The sequence below is a fragment of the Mycteria americana genome, chromosome 7, assembly GCF_035582795.1.
Source record: "Mycteria americana isolate JAX WOST 10 ecotype Jacksonville Zoo and Gardens chromosome 7, USCA_MyAme_1.0, whole genome shotgun sequence".
NCBI lineage: Eukaryota > Metazoa > Chordata > Aves > Ciconiiformes > Ciconiidae > Mycteria > Mycteria americana.
The window spans coordinates 24625240-24640020 of record NC_134371.1 but is presented as its reverse complement, the minus strand read 5'-3'; the positions used below and the strand labels follow the sequence as shown (position 1 = coordinate 24640020).

The 14781-nt window shown below is 37.9% G+C and overlaps 2 protein-coding genes across 3 annotated transcripts in view; both read right to left on the bottom strand.

The window, feature by feature from the left end:
* ITM2C (integral membrane protein 2C) overlaps positions 1-5917 on the bottom strand; it is a 50721-nt gene extending 44804 nt beyond the window's left edge. The window contains exons 1-2 of the mRNA XM_075507431.1: positions 5810-5917; positions 4363-4485 (exon numbers count right to left, since the gene is read on the bottom strand). The gene's annotated coding sequence lies outside the window, so the exon portion shown is untranslated. The remainder of the gene's footprint in view (positions 1-4362; positions 4486-5809) is intronic.
* A 1050-nt stretch (positions 5918-6967) lies between these two features.
* The window catches only part of CAB39 (calcium binding protein 39), a 44534-nt gene continuing 36720 nt past the window's right edge, over positions 6968-14781 (bottom strand). For both annotated transcript variants that reach the window (XM_075507429.1, XM_075507427.1), the window contains 5 exons: positions 13421-13589; positions 12004-12063; positions 11293-11358; positions 10307-10450; positions 6968-9439 (listed from right to left, as the gene is read on the bottom strand). In XM_075507429.1, coding sequence (XP_075363544.1) covers positions 9251-9439; positions 10307-10450; positions 11293-11358; positions 12004-12063; positions 13421-13589 — 628 coding nt within the window. In that variant the 3' untranslated portion in view covers positions 6968-9250. The remainder of the gene's footprint in view (positions 9440-10306; positions 10451-11292; positions 11359-12003; positions 12064-13420; positions 13590-14781) is intronic.

The window sequence follows — 14781 nt, the reverse complement described above, 5'->3', positions numbered from 1 at the left end:
AATGCTCCCAAGGCTTGTTTTTTATTCATTTCTTTTTGCATTATAAACAAAAACACCTGACTTCTTGTACTTGGCTAAAAGGAGGCCCTTCTCTGCCCACTGAGTACTGATCAGGAATGCCTTGAGACCTGGACTGTCCTAGAGACCAGCTCTAAAGCCCGCCAAGCCACCAGTAATCTTTTACCTTTCAGTGGGCTCTGGATCAGGCCACAATATGCACAGAAACATCAAGGAAGCCAGATCCAAAACCTTAAAGTGATGTTACCATGAACAACCAGTGTCTGCCCCAGATCTGCTTCTGTGCCCTCCACTGCTGTGGAGGCAAAACGGGACAGAAAACTACCCACTTTGGCACAGAAGTTTTCTTTGAGGTGTGGAGAACCTCAGATCAGAACTGCCAGTACTCTATCTGGGTAGAGATACTTTCTCACTTACCTTCTGCCTCCTGAAGTTAAAGGCCACACTGTAAGATAAGGACAATCAAATTAAAACCATCTCCTGGCTGTCACAGGACTTTTGACCCTTGATCTATGGACTACTTTTTCTTCCCCCCTCCAAATAACGCAAAACCTCCCTGTACAGTGAACATAAACCTGTAGTCATTCCAGACCTCTCAGAAGCAGACCACACGTGTCTGGAAGTTCAGCAGCTACAGGCTGAACGACCTCTCTCCAGCAGAGTGCTCCAGCCAGCATTATTTCCAGCAGCTTTCAAACAGCTGTAAACTGTGCCAGAGGATAAGGTTGGAGAGATGTGGAAATGTTGGCACAAAAAGCAGTTTCACTCAGGCAACAAATAACAGTGACATGGGTATCATCACCCAGTGTGCTCCAGGAGAGGCTGCACACCAGTCCGGAGAACAGCCTTCATGTCAGGCCATGAAGCCATTGTCTGGGCAACGTTTCGAGCTCGTTTGTCCCCTCGGTGTACCAATTTAAATGTTGTTTGATTTGCAATTGCCTTTTCTTACCCTGAAAGTGCTAATGAGTAAGATGGACAGTAGTGAAGGGAAACAGGGTCTGGTTGAGATATTGACACTGCATGCAAATTACAAGGGTCAGTCTGAACCTGGGCACTCGGGGCACAGATTAGTCCTTAAACCTGTCACTGATTTGCTGTGCTGCTACCCGAAAACTGCTGCAGCAGAAACAGTCTTTTTAGGACTAATGGACCAAGAGAACAGGAAATCAAAGATCTGATCCCCTCTGCTGAGTTCAGAAGATTCAGTGCAGACTGCTGTCTGGTCACAGGATGATACAGATACCACGACTGTCTGGAGAGCAAGGTTCACCTGTAATAAAACCCTGCCAGCTAGCTTGAGATCAGAAGGAGACTGTCCCAGCCACCTGCCTATGGAAGTGACAGGAAAGATTGCAAAAGCTCACTCACTGACAGAGCCCATCACTGACACCAGAAACCCAAATATAAGGGTTTATACAAACAGGGCAGCATTTTGAAAGCAGAGGTAAAACACTGGCTGCTTTATAAATCCGTTATCAACTCCTGGTATTTAGTGCCCCACACAGCTGTGTGTGGGTGCTGATAGCACCTGGCTTCCTAACATTAGCTGGTCAACCAACCCCCATACCAAACCTGTGGCACCTCATCCATTAGTAAGGTTCACCCTGGTCAAACTATGCTAGTGCTGCTCCCATCCCTCTCCACATCATCAACATTCTTGTGTGCCTGACACAGTGCTGGGAGCCCCATATGTGGTGTACTCATAATCTACTCTCGCTTTGCCTATTCACTATTTTCTAATGATATCCAAATAGTGGCCTATAGGAAACCACATGTTGCCTGCAGCAATGATACTGGATAATATACTCTTTATAACTGGAGAAAAAATGATTAGACATAAATAACTGCACTTCTTCCATGAGATTCAGCAATTACTGGACATTTCCCAAAATATCCAAAAGAGCCCCTTGGAAAAAGGATGGAAAAGACAAACGACAAAAATTAGAAGGGAAGGGCAGGAGTGGAAAGAAGTGATTTGCCAAGAGGACTGGGATTTTGTAAGTGAAGAATTGGACTTGGTAAGAGAGGGACTAACTAACAGAAAACAGACCTGCAGAAAATATCCTTTATGGACTTGGAAGTTCAGAAGCAAGGAGTGGGAGCACCAGAAGAGATAAAGAAGATTTACAAACCTTAACCAGACCAGAACCAGTTCAGCTCATGTGGCTGACTAAACAGAGTTATCTGAGTCAAAGACAGATAACACAAAACTGCTGTTCACACTGCAGTGCTGTGTTACAAGAATGCTGACAGCTCGGCTGCAAAGCTGGGTCCTTTCTGACCCTTTGCTTCACTGCCTTATCTTGCTCCACGTTCTTTTTCCTGGAGGTTTTTATCTAATGTGGAAGAAATCTGTGGGATGAGGCACAGCCAGGTCAGCCAGGAGACTGCAGAAAGCTGACTCCACAGCAAGGGGCAGCTGTACCAGCAGCAGTGCCAACTCTCTCCCGCCCAGGAGCTGGCAGCACAGCCTATGCAGCTAGTGGAAACGAGCTGAAACCACAAGCCACACAATGATATTTCACCTTGGGTGTTACCTGCCTAGCAGATGTTTTTCAAAACTAGATTGCGGTTTACTGCTCATTCTGAAGAGACATCAGTCAACATAAATATCAATACAGTTATTAGCAATTCCTAGGTTTTGCACATCTTTATTAGTAAAATAAGAAGGACTTCCTTTTTGGAACTGGGATGTCTAAAACTATCAATAACTCACTGTACTCACGAATTTAGCCTACTTGCTTTTTCCCATATGAACCTTATACCAGAGCCCACTACAAACTATAACACCACCTGTGCACAGCTGTCATGTGTTACTAATTACCAGAAGTGCAATGTGTAGTCAAGGGAAATTTAATTTACACAGTCAAGGCTAAAAGAAAAAACATAGCTCAGAAGAAGAAACATTCAGCTAAAAGAAATGAACTCACAACTTAATGCTCTTTTAAAAGTTTCTGTACAAAAGTTTAAATTACCCCATGCTAGCTTTCAGTTTATTCTCATATCAAAGATACAAAGGAGAAACATCTTAAAACTGTAAAGTAGCAGTAAGGAATGAGACGTGCTTTTCCCTAATACTTTAATAATTTCATTTTTGTCACCATGCCTCTCCCCTTCCACCAGCAGGTTTCACCCAAAGTGGGTGAATAGCCAAGAGAAGGGAAGACTGGTATTAGAAATTGGAGAGCTGGGCTCCAGCTTCCCAAACACCAAGAAGCAAGAATATTTTCAGCCACTGCCCATCATAGCTCTTTCACTCTTGGTTCTTTGTAAAATATCTGTTTCTTACATTAGATAAACTGAAGCCAACATTCCAATCCTGTCTGTATAGTGTATACCATATTACATATATTGCACTCTGATGGCCTACAACCTAGTATGGCAAACCATTTCACCTTTTAAATTAAATAACAGATATTTACAAGCTATTCATAACCTCCAATGAACTCATCTTATGCTTCTCTGTAGGTTTGTAACTGTTCCTGCTATGTTAGCTTTATCTGTGCTTTTTTTCCTTTCTAGAACATTGTTCTGATACGACTTAGAACTAAGATTCAACCCTAATCTGCATGTCTGTTTCGTAAGGGCTCCTCAAACATGAAGCATGTGCACCATCACAAAGTTAAGCCTAAAGGATTTCTCTACTGTTCTAATAGCCTGAAGAAACATTAGAAAAAACTAGCTCTGCAATACACTGGTTTTGTTTGCAAGATTGTTCTCCTATTTCTTTAAGACATAATTTCTAGGGCAAAAATGTTTTATGTAAAAATGTAATATTACTGTAAATCCTTAAATGCTGTTTTCAAGTAATTGGATATTAGCTGGCATGACCCAGCACTCTGTAATTCCAGAGATGGAAAAAGATGAGGAAATTCAGCTGCTGCAAGCCAAGTTTTACAGCCAGGTGAACCTTAGCACCTTTTAGTCTCTCCAGACTGTATTTCTCAACCTGTCTAGATGCCTAGAAGCCTGCAATACAGTCTGATTTCTCTTAGTGACACATTCTCTTTTAATTCCGTACAATCTGTGAGGCTGTTAAAGAGCCAAGGCCAAAAACTTGGCTTGCTCACACCTCAGTTGTTTAAACACTGAACTACACATACTGCATGCCTTATTTAGATGCCTCAAATTATAGTTATGAAGGCTTATTTATTAATGTTAGAATACACAACATTCTTAAACTTGCCAAAACACCCCTAAAAATCTATACAGCTTCTATTCTTGTTTTTTGCTCAAATCAAATGCAAACCTAATCCTCTCCTGCAAGTCTCTAAGTAACACTAAGCAATATTAAATTCAGTTCAACATCTGTTTTAATAGTAGAACCTTGTTAAGCAACACTCACATTTTTAGCACCCTGAGTTTCTTCATGGTGGGATGTGAGGCATTCCCAAGGGCTGCCACAAGAGGAAGAAACAAGAACTGTGACGGGATCCTCCTTGACAGCTCAGTACACAGAATTTGCTGGGGAAGAAATGGAAAAACACCTACCGTTGATTTAATTTTAGGCAAGGAGAGCAGACAACTCCAATTGTAATCATTTATCTTAAATAGTACATACATAGCTGTTCTAATAGATATAAAAAGTAGCATATATATCACTTGTTTTTTCCAAACAGATCCACACCCCCCCCCCCAAACATATCTAAACTATATATTATAGCACATTGTTTATCTTCCTTCACTCCAAACATGCCCTCTTGATCAACCCTTTAGTGTTACCATTATTAGGAACACATAGGGCAATTCAGCTAGTGTCACCTCCAGATGTGTGACACTCCCTTGCTGGATGTAACCCTGTGTACCGGAGTTACGCTCAGCCCCACACTCAGCCCCACCACAACACAGCTGGAAAACTCTCCTGCAATAGATGGCGAGGAAACCTTTAGCATCAAGGGTCCATTTATGAAAAGTGACAGAAAACCAGTTCTGGCCAGGGCATTTCTGAGCAAGAACACAAAATATTCTTACTTTTGTTGTGTAAACCAGAATCTCCAGTATGAACCCTTTAAAATAAAAAAGCTTGCCTTTATATTTTGTTGTGAATACAGCATGCTTACCAAAAATCTAATTATATGTATAACTCGGGGTTTTGTGGTGGTGTTTTTTTAAATAGAGGTGAGTTAACAGATATCTTTAAATAGGAAGCAGAACAGGTCTTTTCTCTCATGAAATAGCCAATTTCCTTCAAAGAATGCAATTGAAGTGTCCCTCTCCTCTCTCCTTTAAACTTCTTTCCATATTTTGATTTTTTTGATATTTTGATCTGCCTCCAGTCACACAGGATTTAAACTGGATCTACCCAGGTACACTTGTAAATAGAGATTACATACACTGGAAACAACTCTTCAGAAATTCAATATGCTCAGATTAAGTTGAACACTGATTTAAAGAGCTAACATGCAATAGAACGGGGTTATTTTTTCCTTATTGTGATACTAACCATCAACTTGAATTACAATATGCTGAAAAGCTAAAAGAAACAGCACTTAAAACAGCCTTACAAAGGCCAAAACCTTTGCAGAAAGGAGTACAGATATATCATAAGAAATAACCAAAATTATGACAGAAAATAAAGGTACTACACCAAACAGACGACACCACCTCAAGTGAACAGCCACGTGAGGGAAAGCAATACAGACAGGAAAATTATTCAACAAAGCAGCCAGCAAAGGTCTAGAAAAAAAGGGGGGGGGGGGGGGGGGGGGGAAGGGGAGCAGCAAAAGGAAGACTGAGGAAGTTGCCTGCTAGGAATGACTTGGCAGGCCACAAACAGAAGTAAACTTACTGAAAGCAGCTTTGTCCATGACCTGCTCCCATGGGCTCTGAGGGCAACTTTTACTCTGGTTCCTAGAGACGGCAGCTCATAAGGCAGGTCCTGCTGATCAGCTATGTGGGGAAAACAAATTTTAAGAAGTCAGTGCAACATCTCCTTGCATTTCCCATGCCTCCTCCCACCGGGGCCATTTCATCCAAACACCCGGTCAAGTACCCAACTTCATTAAAATTTGCAATTTGGTTGACTAGAAGCATAAATTACTTCTTCCCCTTGTAACCTGTGATCTTACTGTCAGTGAGGGAGAAAAATACTAGCATTTTATATAAAGGCTCAAACAGGTGTAGCCTCTAGTGGGGGCTATAAAAGACCAAATATTTTTGTCTGCAAGGTAAGTATGCTCCTGCCAGGAAACCAGATTTTTCAGTAATTTTGCTAAACAATACCATCTGAAGAATCTGCATCGAAACTCCTGAATGTTTTGCCTTTTTTTTTTTTTTTTTAATGTCACACACTGTCTTGATGTTTGCCACTCTGCATAACTTGGGGTGTTACCTGTGAAAAATGGACAGAGGCAGACAGTTTCAAGGGCAAAGAGACCACAGGATTTCCTAAAGAAAGAGTTACCAATTGCACACCCTTTCAGCTCCTGAAATTTAGCGAGAAGGGAAGGGCCAAAAATTATTGAGGATTCACTTCTACTAATTCTATCAGGTCCTGTCTCTAGACATGACACAGGAAATAGCATCACCTCCCTTTGGTCATGCAAAAAAGGAATAGAATCAGCAAATAATGCTACAAATAAGCAAGAGAGGCTACCAACACTTAATTAAAATTGATTACATCTCTAATACAGCACTTCGTCTTAATTCCTTAAAAATGTTTTTGCAAGCCAGAGTTTTTCATGATTTAAAATTACTTCACATTTTAAAGGGAGAAAGCTGAACACCTCTAAGGCAATAAAGAAGAACAGATATACACCCACCACAAGAAACTCATCCTCTTCAGTAACACAGTAAACACACATTTTTCTTCAAAATTTTATTTCAATTTAAATTATGGGGCCAGCCAGATCTTTTGGATAAGAAACGCATTTTCCTCAGGAGAAATGAAATGCTACCATGGAAGTAGAATTACAATTGTATACATCTCTTATTAAAAAAAAAAAAAAAAAAAAAAAAAAAAAAAAGGCGCAAAACCAAAAACCACTCACATTTAAATAACTTTTAGTAATACTCTTAAGCTGTCAAGCAGATAAGAAACCACTTCCAGAACAACAGTTTTTTAATACGAAGAGCACGTCAAATTAGCTTTAATTTAAATACAACTTCTTTTTGAAAGCCAACATTCAAATGTTTCCACATATTAAAAAAGTCACCATAGCCATTGTTTCCAAGGCCTAATATAGAGTAACCTCTATCCCAGTCCAAATGTTTTCACTTCTTTACATATAAAAAACTTTAGCACGTCTACGTTTTTCTAAAGAGGAAGCCTTATATGTTATGGTGAGTAACTTGGCAAATAATGTTTTCCTCCACTCAGCTATGATAAACCAAAATATAATAGACTGTTAGTACTGAACTATAATACCACCTCACGGCCAATTCTGCCTGCCTGTATAAGTGATCTTCAGTAAGAGTAAGCTATTTTCCTTCCTGTAGGCAAAATGAATCGGTTTGCAAAGGACACATTAAGAACCTTTAAAAGACCAATTGTAATGTTAAGAGCAATTTTAAACAACTGAGTGAAAACACTCAATTTTCTGGAGCTATCTGACTTCCCTTGTGAAGGCTTTCAAATCAGCTTAAACATCACTTAGGAGTTTCATCTTGCTGATTGCGCAATATTTCAATTAGGAAGAGGACAGGAAGCAACAAACATTTTCTATAGCATTCTCACTCAGATTCAGCCATGCAGAATTTGAACTTTCAGACTCCAATCCATAAATTTGCTTGGTTGTGATCTTAGCATTACTATAGGATAGATAGATACAATTTTAATAACATCATTTAGCTATACTTAGTAGATTCCTTTTGTATGGTCACAGTAACAAAAACATGGTGCAAAATCAGTCGGGTTTTTTGTTTTTATAAATACTGATAGTTTGCAGCATTAAAGAACAAAGTCAACAAAATCAAATCATTTTGTTACCCTAGAACATCTATGAAATTGTTTCTTGAAATTGGAGGGAATTAAATAATTCACTTTCACAACTACTGTGCTGAGTTATTTACTGTAAGAAAGAAATGATGCACTGCAGGGTCCCCAGAAGTAAGAGGAATCGGTATTAATTTAGCATAATCTTTGCCATTTGCAGAGCTGGTGAGCACAATGCTAGTTTGAGTAAGGCCAATATTACCCAGTAAGAATGTAGTACAAAGGGTTCCAGTTCTCTATTTCAGCCTACCCTAACTGATGGCACCCCATTAGATAAGTGAATACAAAGAATTTGTTTGGGTTCTTTTTCCTTTTAATGCTGCAGTACTTAAGATTGTTAAATCAGCATTTCCATGTGATCGGAAGTATTCAATTACATATGAGCATTCATTTTGCAAAACTCAATATTAGGTAATAGTTACAGACTAATACAATAACATTCCTCTGCTGTACAAATTAAATCATATTTTAAAGAAATGAGCAGCCTAGGAGTTATATACAAAAGAAACCAGCAAGCATTGTTGAAATGAAATGCAAAATGTCACTGCTAGGTCTACTGTCTGAAATACCTTTAAAGTAAAATTAACAAAAACCCTTAGAACATATTTCCAAGTTTACAAGTCAATTCTCAGAAAAATCAAATCATGTCAAAAAAAATTCTATAAAGCATTGAAAGGCATATATACATTTTCCTTATGAACCTTGAGATTTCACTCTTTTAAAAGTTGCTAAGTTTCAATATCAGTTTATTTGCAAGACAACTGTTTATCCCAATAAGCTCACATCTTAGATACATTTCCCCTTTGATTACAAATAAAGCACTGCACATTTTTATTTTTTTTAAATCAAGGCATATAATCTTATACTATGGTGCCAGGTATGCACAGGTCACATTGTGCTCGTATCTCAAACAAGGTAAGTGCAAACATACAGATTTATTCAGATTTGCAAGCATGCAACCTGTTACTTAACTACATTAATACCTTCTCTCCTAAACCAAACTAGTATCTATATGTTTGCTTTCACGAACCTAGAATCTTTCTTTTCAGGACTCCTAAAACAAGCAGTGTCTTTGAATTCTGAAATGACACAAATATCAAGAAAGTCCACATTGTGCAAGAAAGCAGCAGCTATGTTTTTCAACTTGGACTAAAAAAGAAAAGAGAAAAACAAAAACCGTTCACTGAACAGCAGATTAGCAGTAATGTTCCTCATGAATCGATAAGAGTGCCTGATGCTGAATATCTAACAGCAAATGCTGAATTTGGGTTTAATATTTTAAGGGTTTATTGGAGATTAAGCTTCTTGCTGTGCTGGTCTCTTCAAATCCCTGATCTGTTTAACTAAATAGGTCTTCTCATCATTAAATTGTTCATCCTCGGTCCTGTCATTCTGAAACTTGCTGAGGAACTCAATAAGTTTGGTCTGGTTCTTTAGAAGGATGTCTAATATAGGCTGTGTCTTGTTAGGATTGGCTACAAACACCTACAAGAAAATAAAAGGCATTTAGCATAATAGTAAGAAACAGAAGGCTAAGTTAAAAAACAAACCTAGCCAACAAAAGAGTGATGACAATAACTTAAATGATATTTTAATTATTCCGTATTCCAGTATCTCTACAGAAAAAATAATGGAGTAAATGCAAATATTAAAATCAAATTACTCTTTTTATTAGTATAGAAGCTGAACACCAGTACCAAATTAGATTCAACTTGTGGCAGGTGATCAGCCACAATACCCTCTGCAGAAACCACTGAAGACACCTCACAGTTAAATTCTGTAGCAAATGCATGGCTTCATATTATATACAGCATCAGATGGGTATCTTAAAGTTCACTGAAAACTTTTATACCTCAAATTGTATCTCCAAGCTCTTAGCTATTTACTTGTCTAGTGCAAAGTTGGAAGGTATCTGTTATAATGTGCAAACTACAATTTAGGCTTTGAAATTTAGGTGACGACTAAAATACTGCTATCCTTCATAGATCATGCAGCATGATGAAAACACTTTTGAACTCCAAGATGCTTCATGATTTCACATGAAATCATGCATTCCTCCTTATCTTACTGCACTTCATCTTTCTTAATTCCAAAATTTTCTAAGAGAGATTACGCTGACAATCATATGAAAGTCCCTAAGTGGTTTCTAAACAATTTTCAAAAGATACAAAAATAGCTATTTGTAAAAATGGATCATAATAAAGACAAACATTAGATCTCTCTCTATTTAACCACTTAGCAGACATTAAGATAAGCTTCATTTAGGCTCAGCTAAAAGTAGTTTACTCAACTAAACAACTTCTGGTGGGGTTCTTTTGTTGTTTGTTTTATTGTGGGTTTTTTTAAACATACCTTAAACACATGAAAGGCCTCAAACTGAATGTTACGACTCTTGTCTCGTAGAAGGTTCATCATTAGTTTGAGATTTTCAGGTTTACTGATGTACTTCGTCATAATTGTGAAGTTGTGCCTGTCCAATAACAATTCACCAAGAAGCTAAAAGTGGAAAACAAGCCCGAATGAAAAAATGACTGACATTGGACATAAGAAACACCTTTTTCATAAGTGCTTTCAAATACACTGAGTAGTTGACACCAGCCTGTAAATACAGGAACAACAGAACTCAAATGTCCTCAGTTTCTAAGTGTAGGGTGCATTTTCCTCTTATTTCAATGACGCAGTTTCTCTTTTTTCTCAACATGTGAAAAAATAGCCTTTTGTTCCCCCCTTGTTATGAACTGGAATTGAAAGAAAAGTCTTTCATTTTTTTCTCCATGATTTCATTATTTTTTTCATTTATACAGAAGCTATACATCACCAATAAGAATGTGGTTTAAAAAAACAAACAAACAAACGAGTTAGTACTTCAAATAATAAATATTTACACTTCTTTTGCTATCTTCTTTGTCCAGAAGGGAGTAAAAGGATACTCCCCACTAGTACCACCTTTGCTACAAGTTATGTATTATATTTACGTTCACTATTTCTGACCTACTTTAATGTAAGATTAGTATTGCTCTAGTCACACCATGTGAATCTTTATTAAATTATTTAAATGTGTCCAGATTTGTTGAAGGAAAAAAGCCAACAAAAATAAACATACTTGCATATAGCCATTTCTGCACAGGGAGAGAAATGGCTTGGTGTGTGCTGGACACTAAATAATGGAAGGACTGGACTAAAGAAAACTAGCTGATCCCAAGAACTAACACATATGAAAAATTAAAATAAACACTATTCAAGGGAGTTACTGAAGCCATTTCAATTAAAGTCAACCCACACCGAAATTAAAGGAATTCTCTAACTTTGCATTTAAGAAGAAAATAAAATTGCCTTACCTTAAGTGACTGTCTCTTTGTCACATAATTTTCCGAATGAAGTAACTTCTCATATTCACTGAAGAACTAAACACAGAATAAAGAGAAGGGTTAGGACCTTTCCAAGTGTCATATGCACTCCTCTTCCAAATGATTATAACAAACTGGAGGAGATGCAAATCCATAACAAAAATGTAAACAAAATCTGAGATCTCAGTAGGTTCCTGTAAGTCACTACTGTTTAAACATTGTATATGCTTTAAAAAAAATTTATTTACTCTTTTAGGAGCCTATAATGTTTAGATTGCAATGTGGTGGAAGTAGTTACCTCATTATTTCTTAAACTATAATAGTTCCTGGTACTGAACACTGTTCATTAATTTCAGGCATCCCCAGCAGGTGGAGGAGGGCTATCTTGTGTTCTTTAGTTGTTATGGGTTAATACAGACAAAAGAAAAAGACAAGGAAAGGGTTCCCTCTAGCGGAAAAATCAGATCTAGTTTTCACAGAACCAGATTTCTGCTGCCTTGTCTTGTTTTTACACCTTTCTACATTCAACAATAAGGTCTTGATCTTAATTTTACTGCTTGGCAGAAATTACTGTATGTTCAATTGGTATGTATCGTATGTAAATTTCCAAAAACGAAGCTAAACAAGGAATGAAAATACTGATTTCTTCAAATAAGATACATAGCACTAGAAAATTCTGAATATTAAAACGTAACTGCTCACCCTATCATAATGTTGTTCCAAAAATTCTGCACTTAGCAACTTGTGTCTTGTAAGCAAATCCTGTAAAAGAGCACAAAACCAGTATCTTCACTAAAATATTTAAACAGTACATATACATTACATTATACATATACATTAAACAGTGAGTACACATAAGATATACAATAGAAAATTTTGCTATTTCATTAAACAAAAGAAATTTAGGACATGAATGCAGTTAGCTGGAAATTGCTAAGGATCTTGGCATCACTTAGGAAAGGTCTGCTATGTGTTATGTTAATTCACACAGGTAAATAGCCTGTGGAATTGCCACTGAAGAATGCCATTTACGGATCAAGGTTATGCTCTGCACTGAACTATACACAAACAAGGTTAAGACTCACTGTTTAATACTGATCAATATTATGCTTATAGTCCCATAACTAGTTGTTTTAGGACAAAACAAAAACTTTCCCAGACAGAGCATCAGCATCAAATATACTCAGGTTTGTAATGGAATGAAAAGGAGTTTGCTGACTTGAGGAGTTGAAGACTGTGTTGGTTTTGGCTGGGATAGAGTTAATTTTCTTTATAGTAGCTAGTATGGGGCTATGTTTTGGATTTGTGCTGAAAACAGTGTTGATAACACAGGGATGTTGTAGTTGTTGCTAAGTAGTGCTTATACTAAACCAAGGATTTTTCAGCTTCCCATGCTCTGCCAGGTACACAAGAAGCTGGGAGGGGACACGGCCGGGACAGCTGACCCCAACTGACCAAAGGGATATTCCATACCATATGATGTCATGCTCAGCATATAAAGCTGGGGGAAGAAGAAGGAGGGGGGGACACATTCGGTGTGACACATTTGGCATTTGTCTTCCCAAGTAACCATTACGTGTGATGGAGCCCTGCTTTCCTGGAGATGGCTGAACACCTGCCTGACCATGGGAAGGAGTGAATGAATTCCTTGTTTTGCTTTGCTTGCATGCGCAGCTTTTGCTTTACTTATTAAACTGTCTTTATCTCAACCCACGAGTTTTCTCACTTTTACTCTTCCGATTCTCTCCCCCATCCCACCGCGGAGGGGGAGTGAGCGAGTGGCTGCGTGGTGCTTAGTTGCCAGCTGGGGTTAAACCACGACAGACACGCAGATTTAAAAGCCCCTGGCATGGAAGTGCACATATTTTCAGCTAATGCATGATAGTTTAAATCTTACTTTCTGGAATAAAAGTTATCGGGAACATAGTCTATATATTTAAAGGAATGTCTTGCATTCTGAGAAATAAGGAAGAACAGCGTCCAGCTTACCCATTTGCATCACACCTATTTTTTTTCCTTCTCCCTAGGCTTGTTTTGCTCAAGAATGTAACACACAACATCTGGGTTCACATAGCAGAGAACTACAGAAATAATAATTCACATGTTGTATGTAAATTACCTTGAATGTGGCAAACGCATCCGAAGCAATGTCAAATGTTGACATTTCCACGTATCTGAAGAAATCATAGAATTGTTCTGACCACAAGATTATTTTAGCAAGTGGTTCATGCCGGATGCATTCTCTAAGCATTATTCCACAATTTAGAGCAATTTCTGGAGATTCGTACCTAATTAAAAAAAACACACAACAAAGATTGTTTATAAATACTTTCACAAGTTAGCATTGCAGCACCACACTGCTAATTACGGTTTTCAGTGCTATCAAGTAAACAAAAATTTAAAAAATTACAGGTCATTATTTCTGCATTACACTCCACTTTTAAATACTCCTACAAAATATTACTGAAATCATTGCCAGTTAAATGCCAAATTATAGCCAATACAAATGACTTCCACAAACTGAGAAACAAGACTAAATACAAGTATTTTCTTCACATTCAAAATCAGTTTTCTTTTTTCATATTGGTGGGATTGCAGACATCTGGAAAAGCAGTAAGTGATTTCTGTCTTGAAAGCTGTTTGTTTTTAAACTTGATAGCAATTTACATAAAACTACCCGTAATATGAGCATGAAGGGTTAATAATACTGGACATAAGTTCATGTCTCCTCTTTCATTAAATAATTTTTCAGCATCACTGGTTACTCAACACATCACGGACTCCAAGCTTGAACTGCTGGCAACGGTGTCCTCTGATTGTAAGGACAATACTGAACACCTTCTCCGCACCTGAGTCTTTATAGCCTCTAGCAAAGTATCTGCACTTTCTTACAAGAGACCTCTGGAACATGTCCACCAACAGTTTGATAGAAGTGATGAAGCCATCCCTGATGGCTTCATTTAGAAATTGTCACTACACTTCCTTGGCAGGCTTTCTTGCTCAAATACTACAGGGTTCTCTCAGCTGATTCTAGCATATGCCAACAGCAGCTGCCAAAATCTCACAACAGTGTGTTTAAGACACATTTGATAGAAATACACCTTTGTACTTGCTGCTAGCTCCTTGTTTTCCCAAGCAAGCTAATAGTAGGACCCTGGCAGAAGATGGGACTGCCTTTCCAAACCAAGAACTCATCTCAGGATGTTGCAATATAAGCTATCCCAGTCTACAGAAAAGTTATGTCTGTTGTTCCTACCTGGTTCTGGAGCAGTCAAAGCTTCTTATATACCTTCCTGCCTCCCACCTAAAGAATCCTTTATCCTATACCATTGGAAGCTAATTTAAATTCATCAGAATAATTCAGGAGCAAAGTATCATTGTGCATACTAAGCACTAACTATATTACCATACAAAAACATTTTCTTATGAATTAATTTTCATGTTAAATCCTGCAATACTTTCCCATTTAACCTGTCAAGG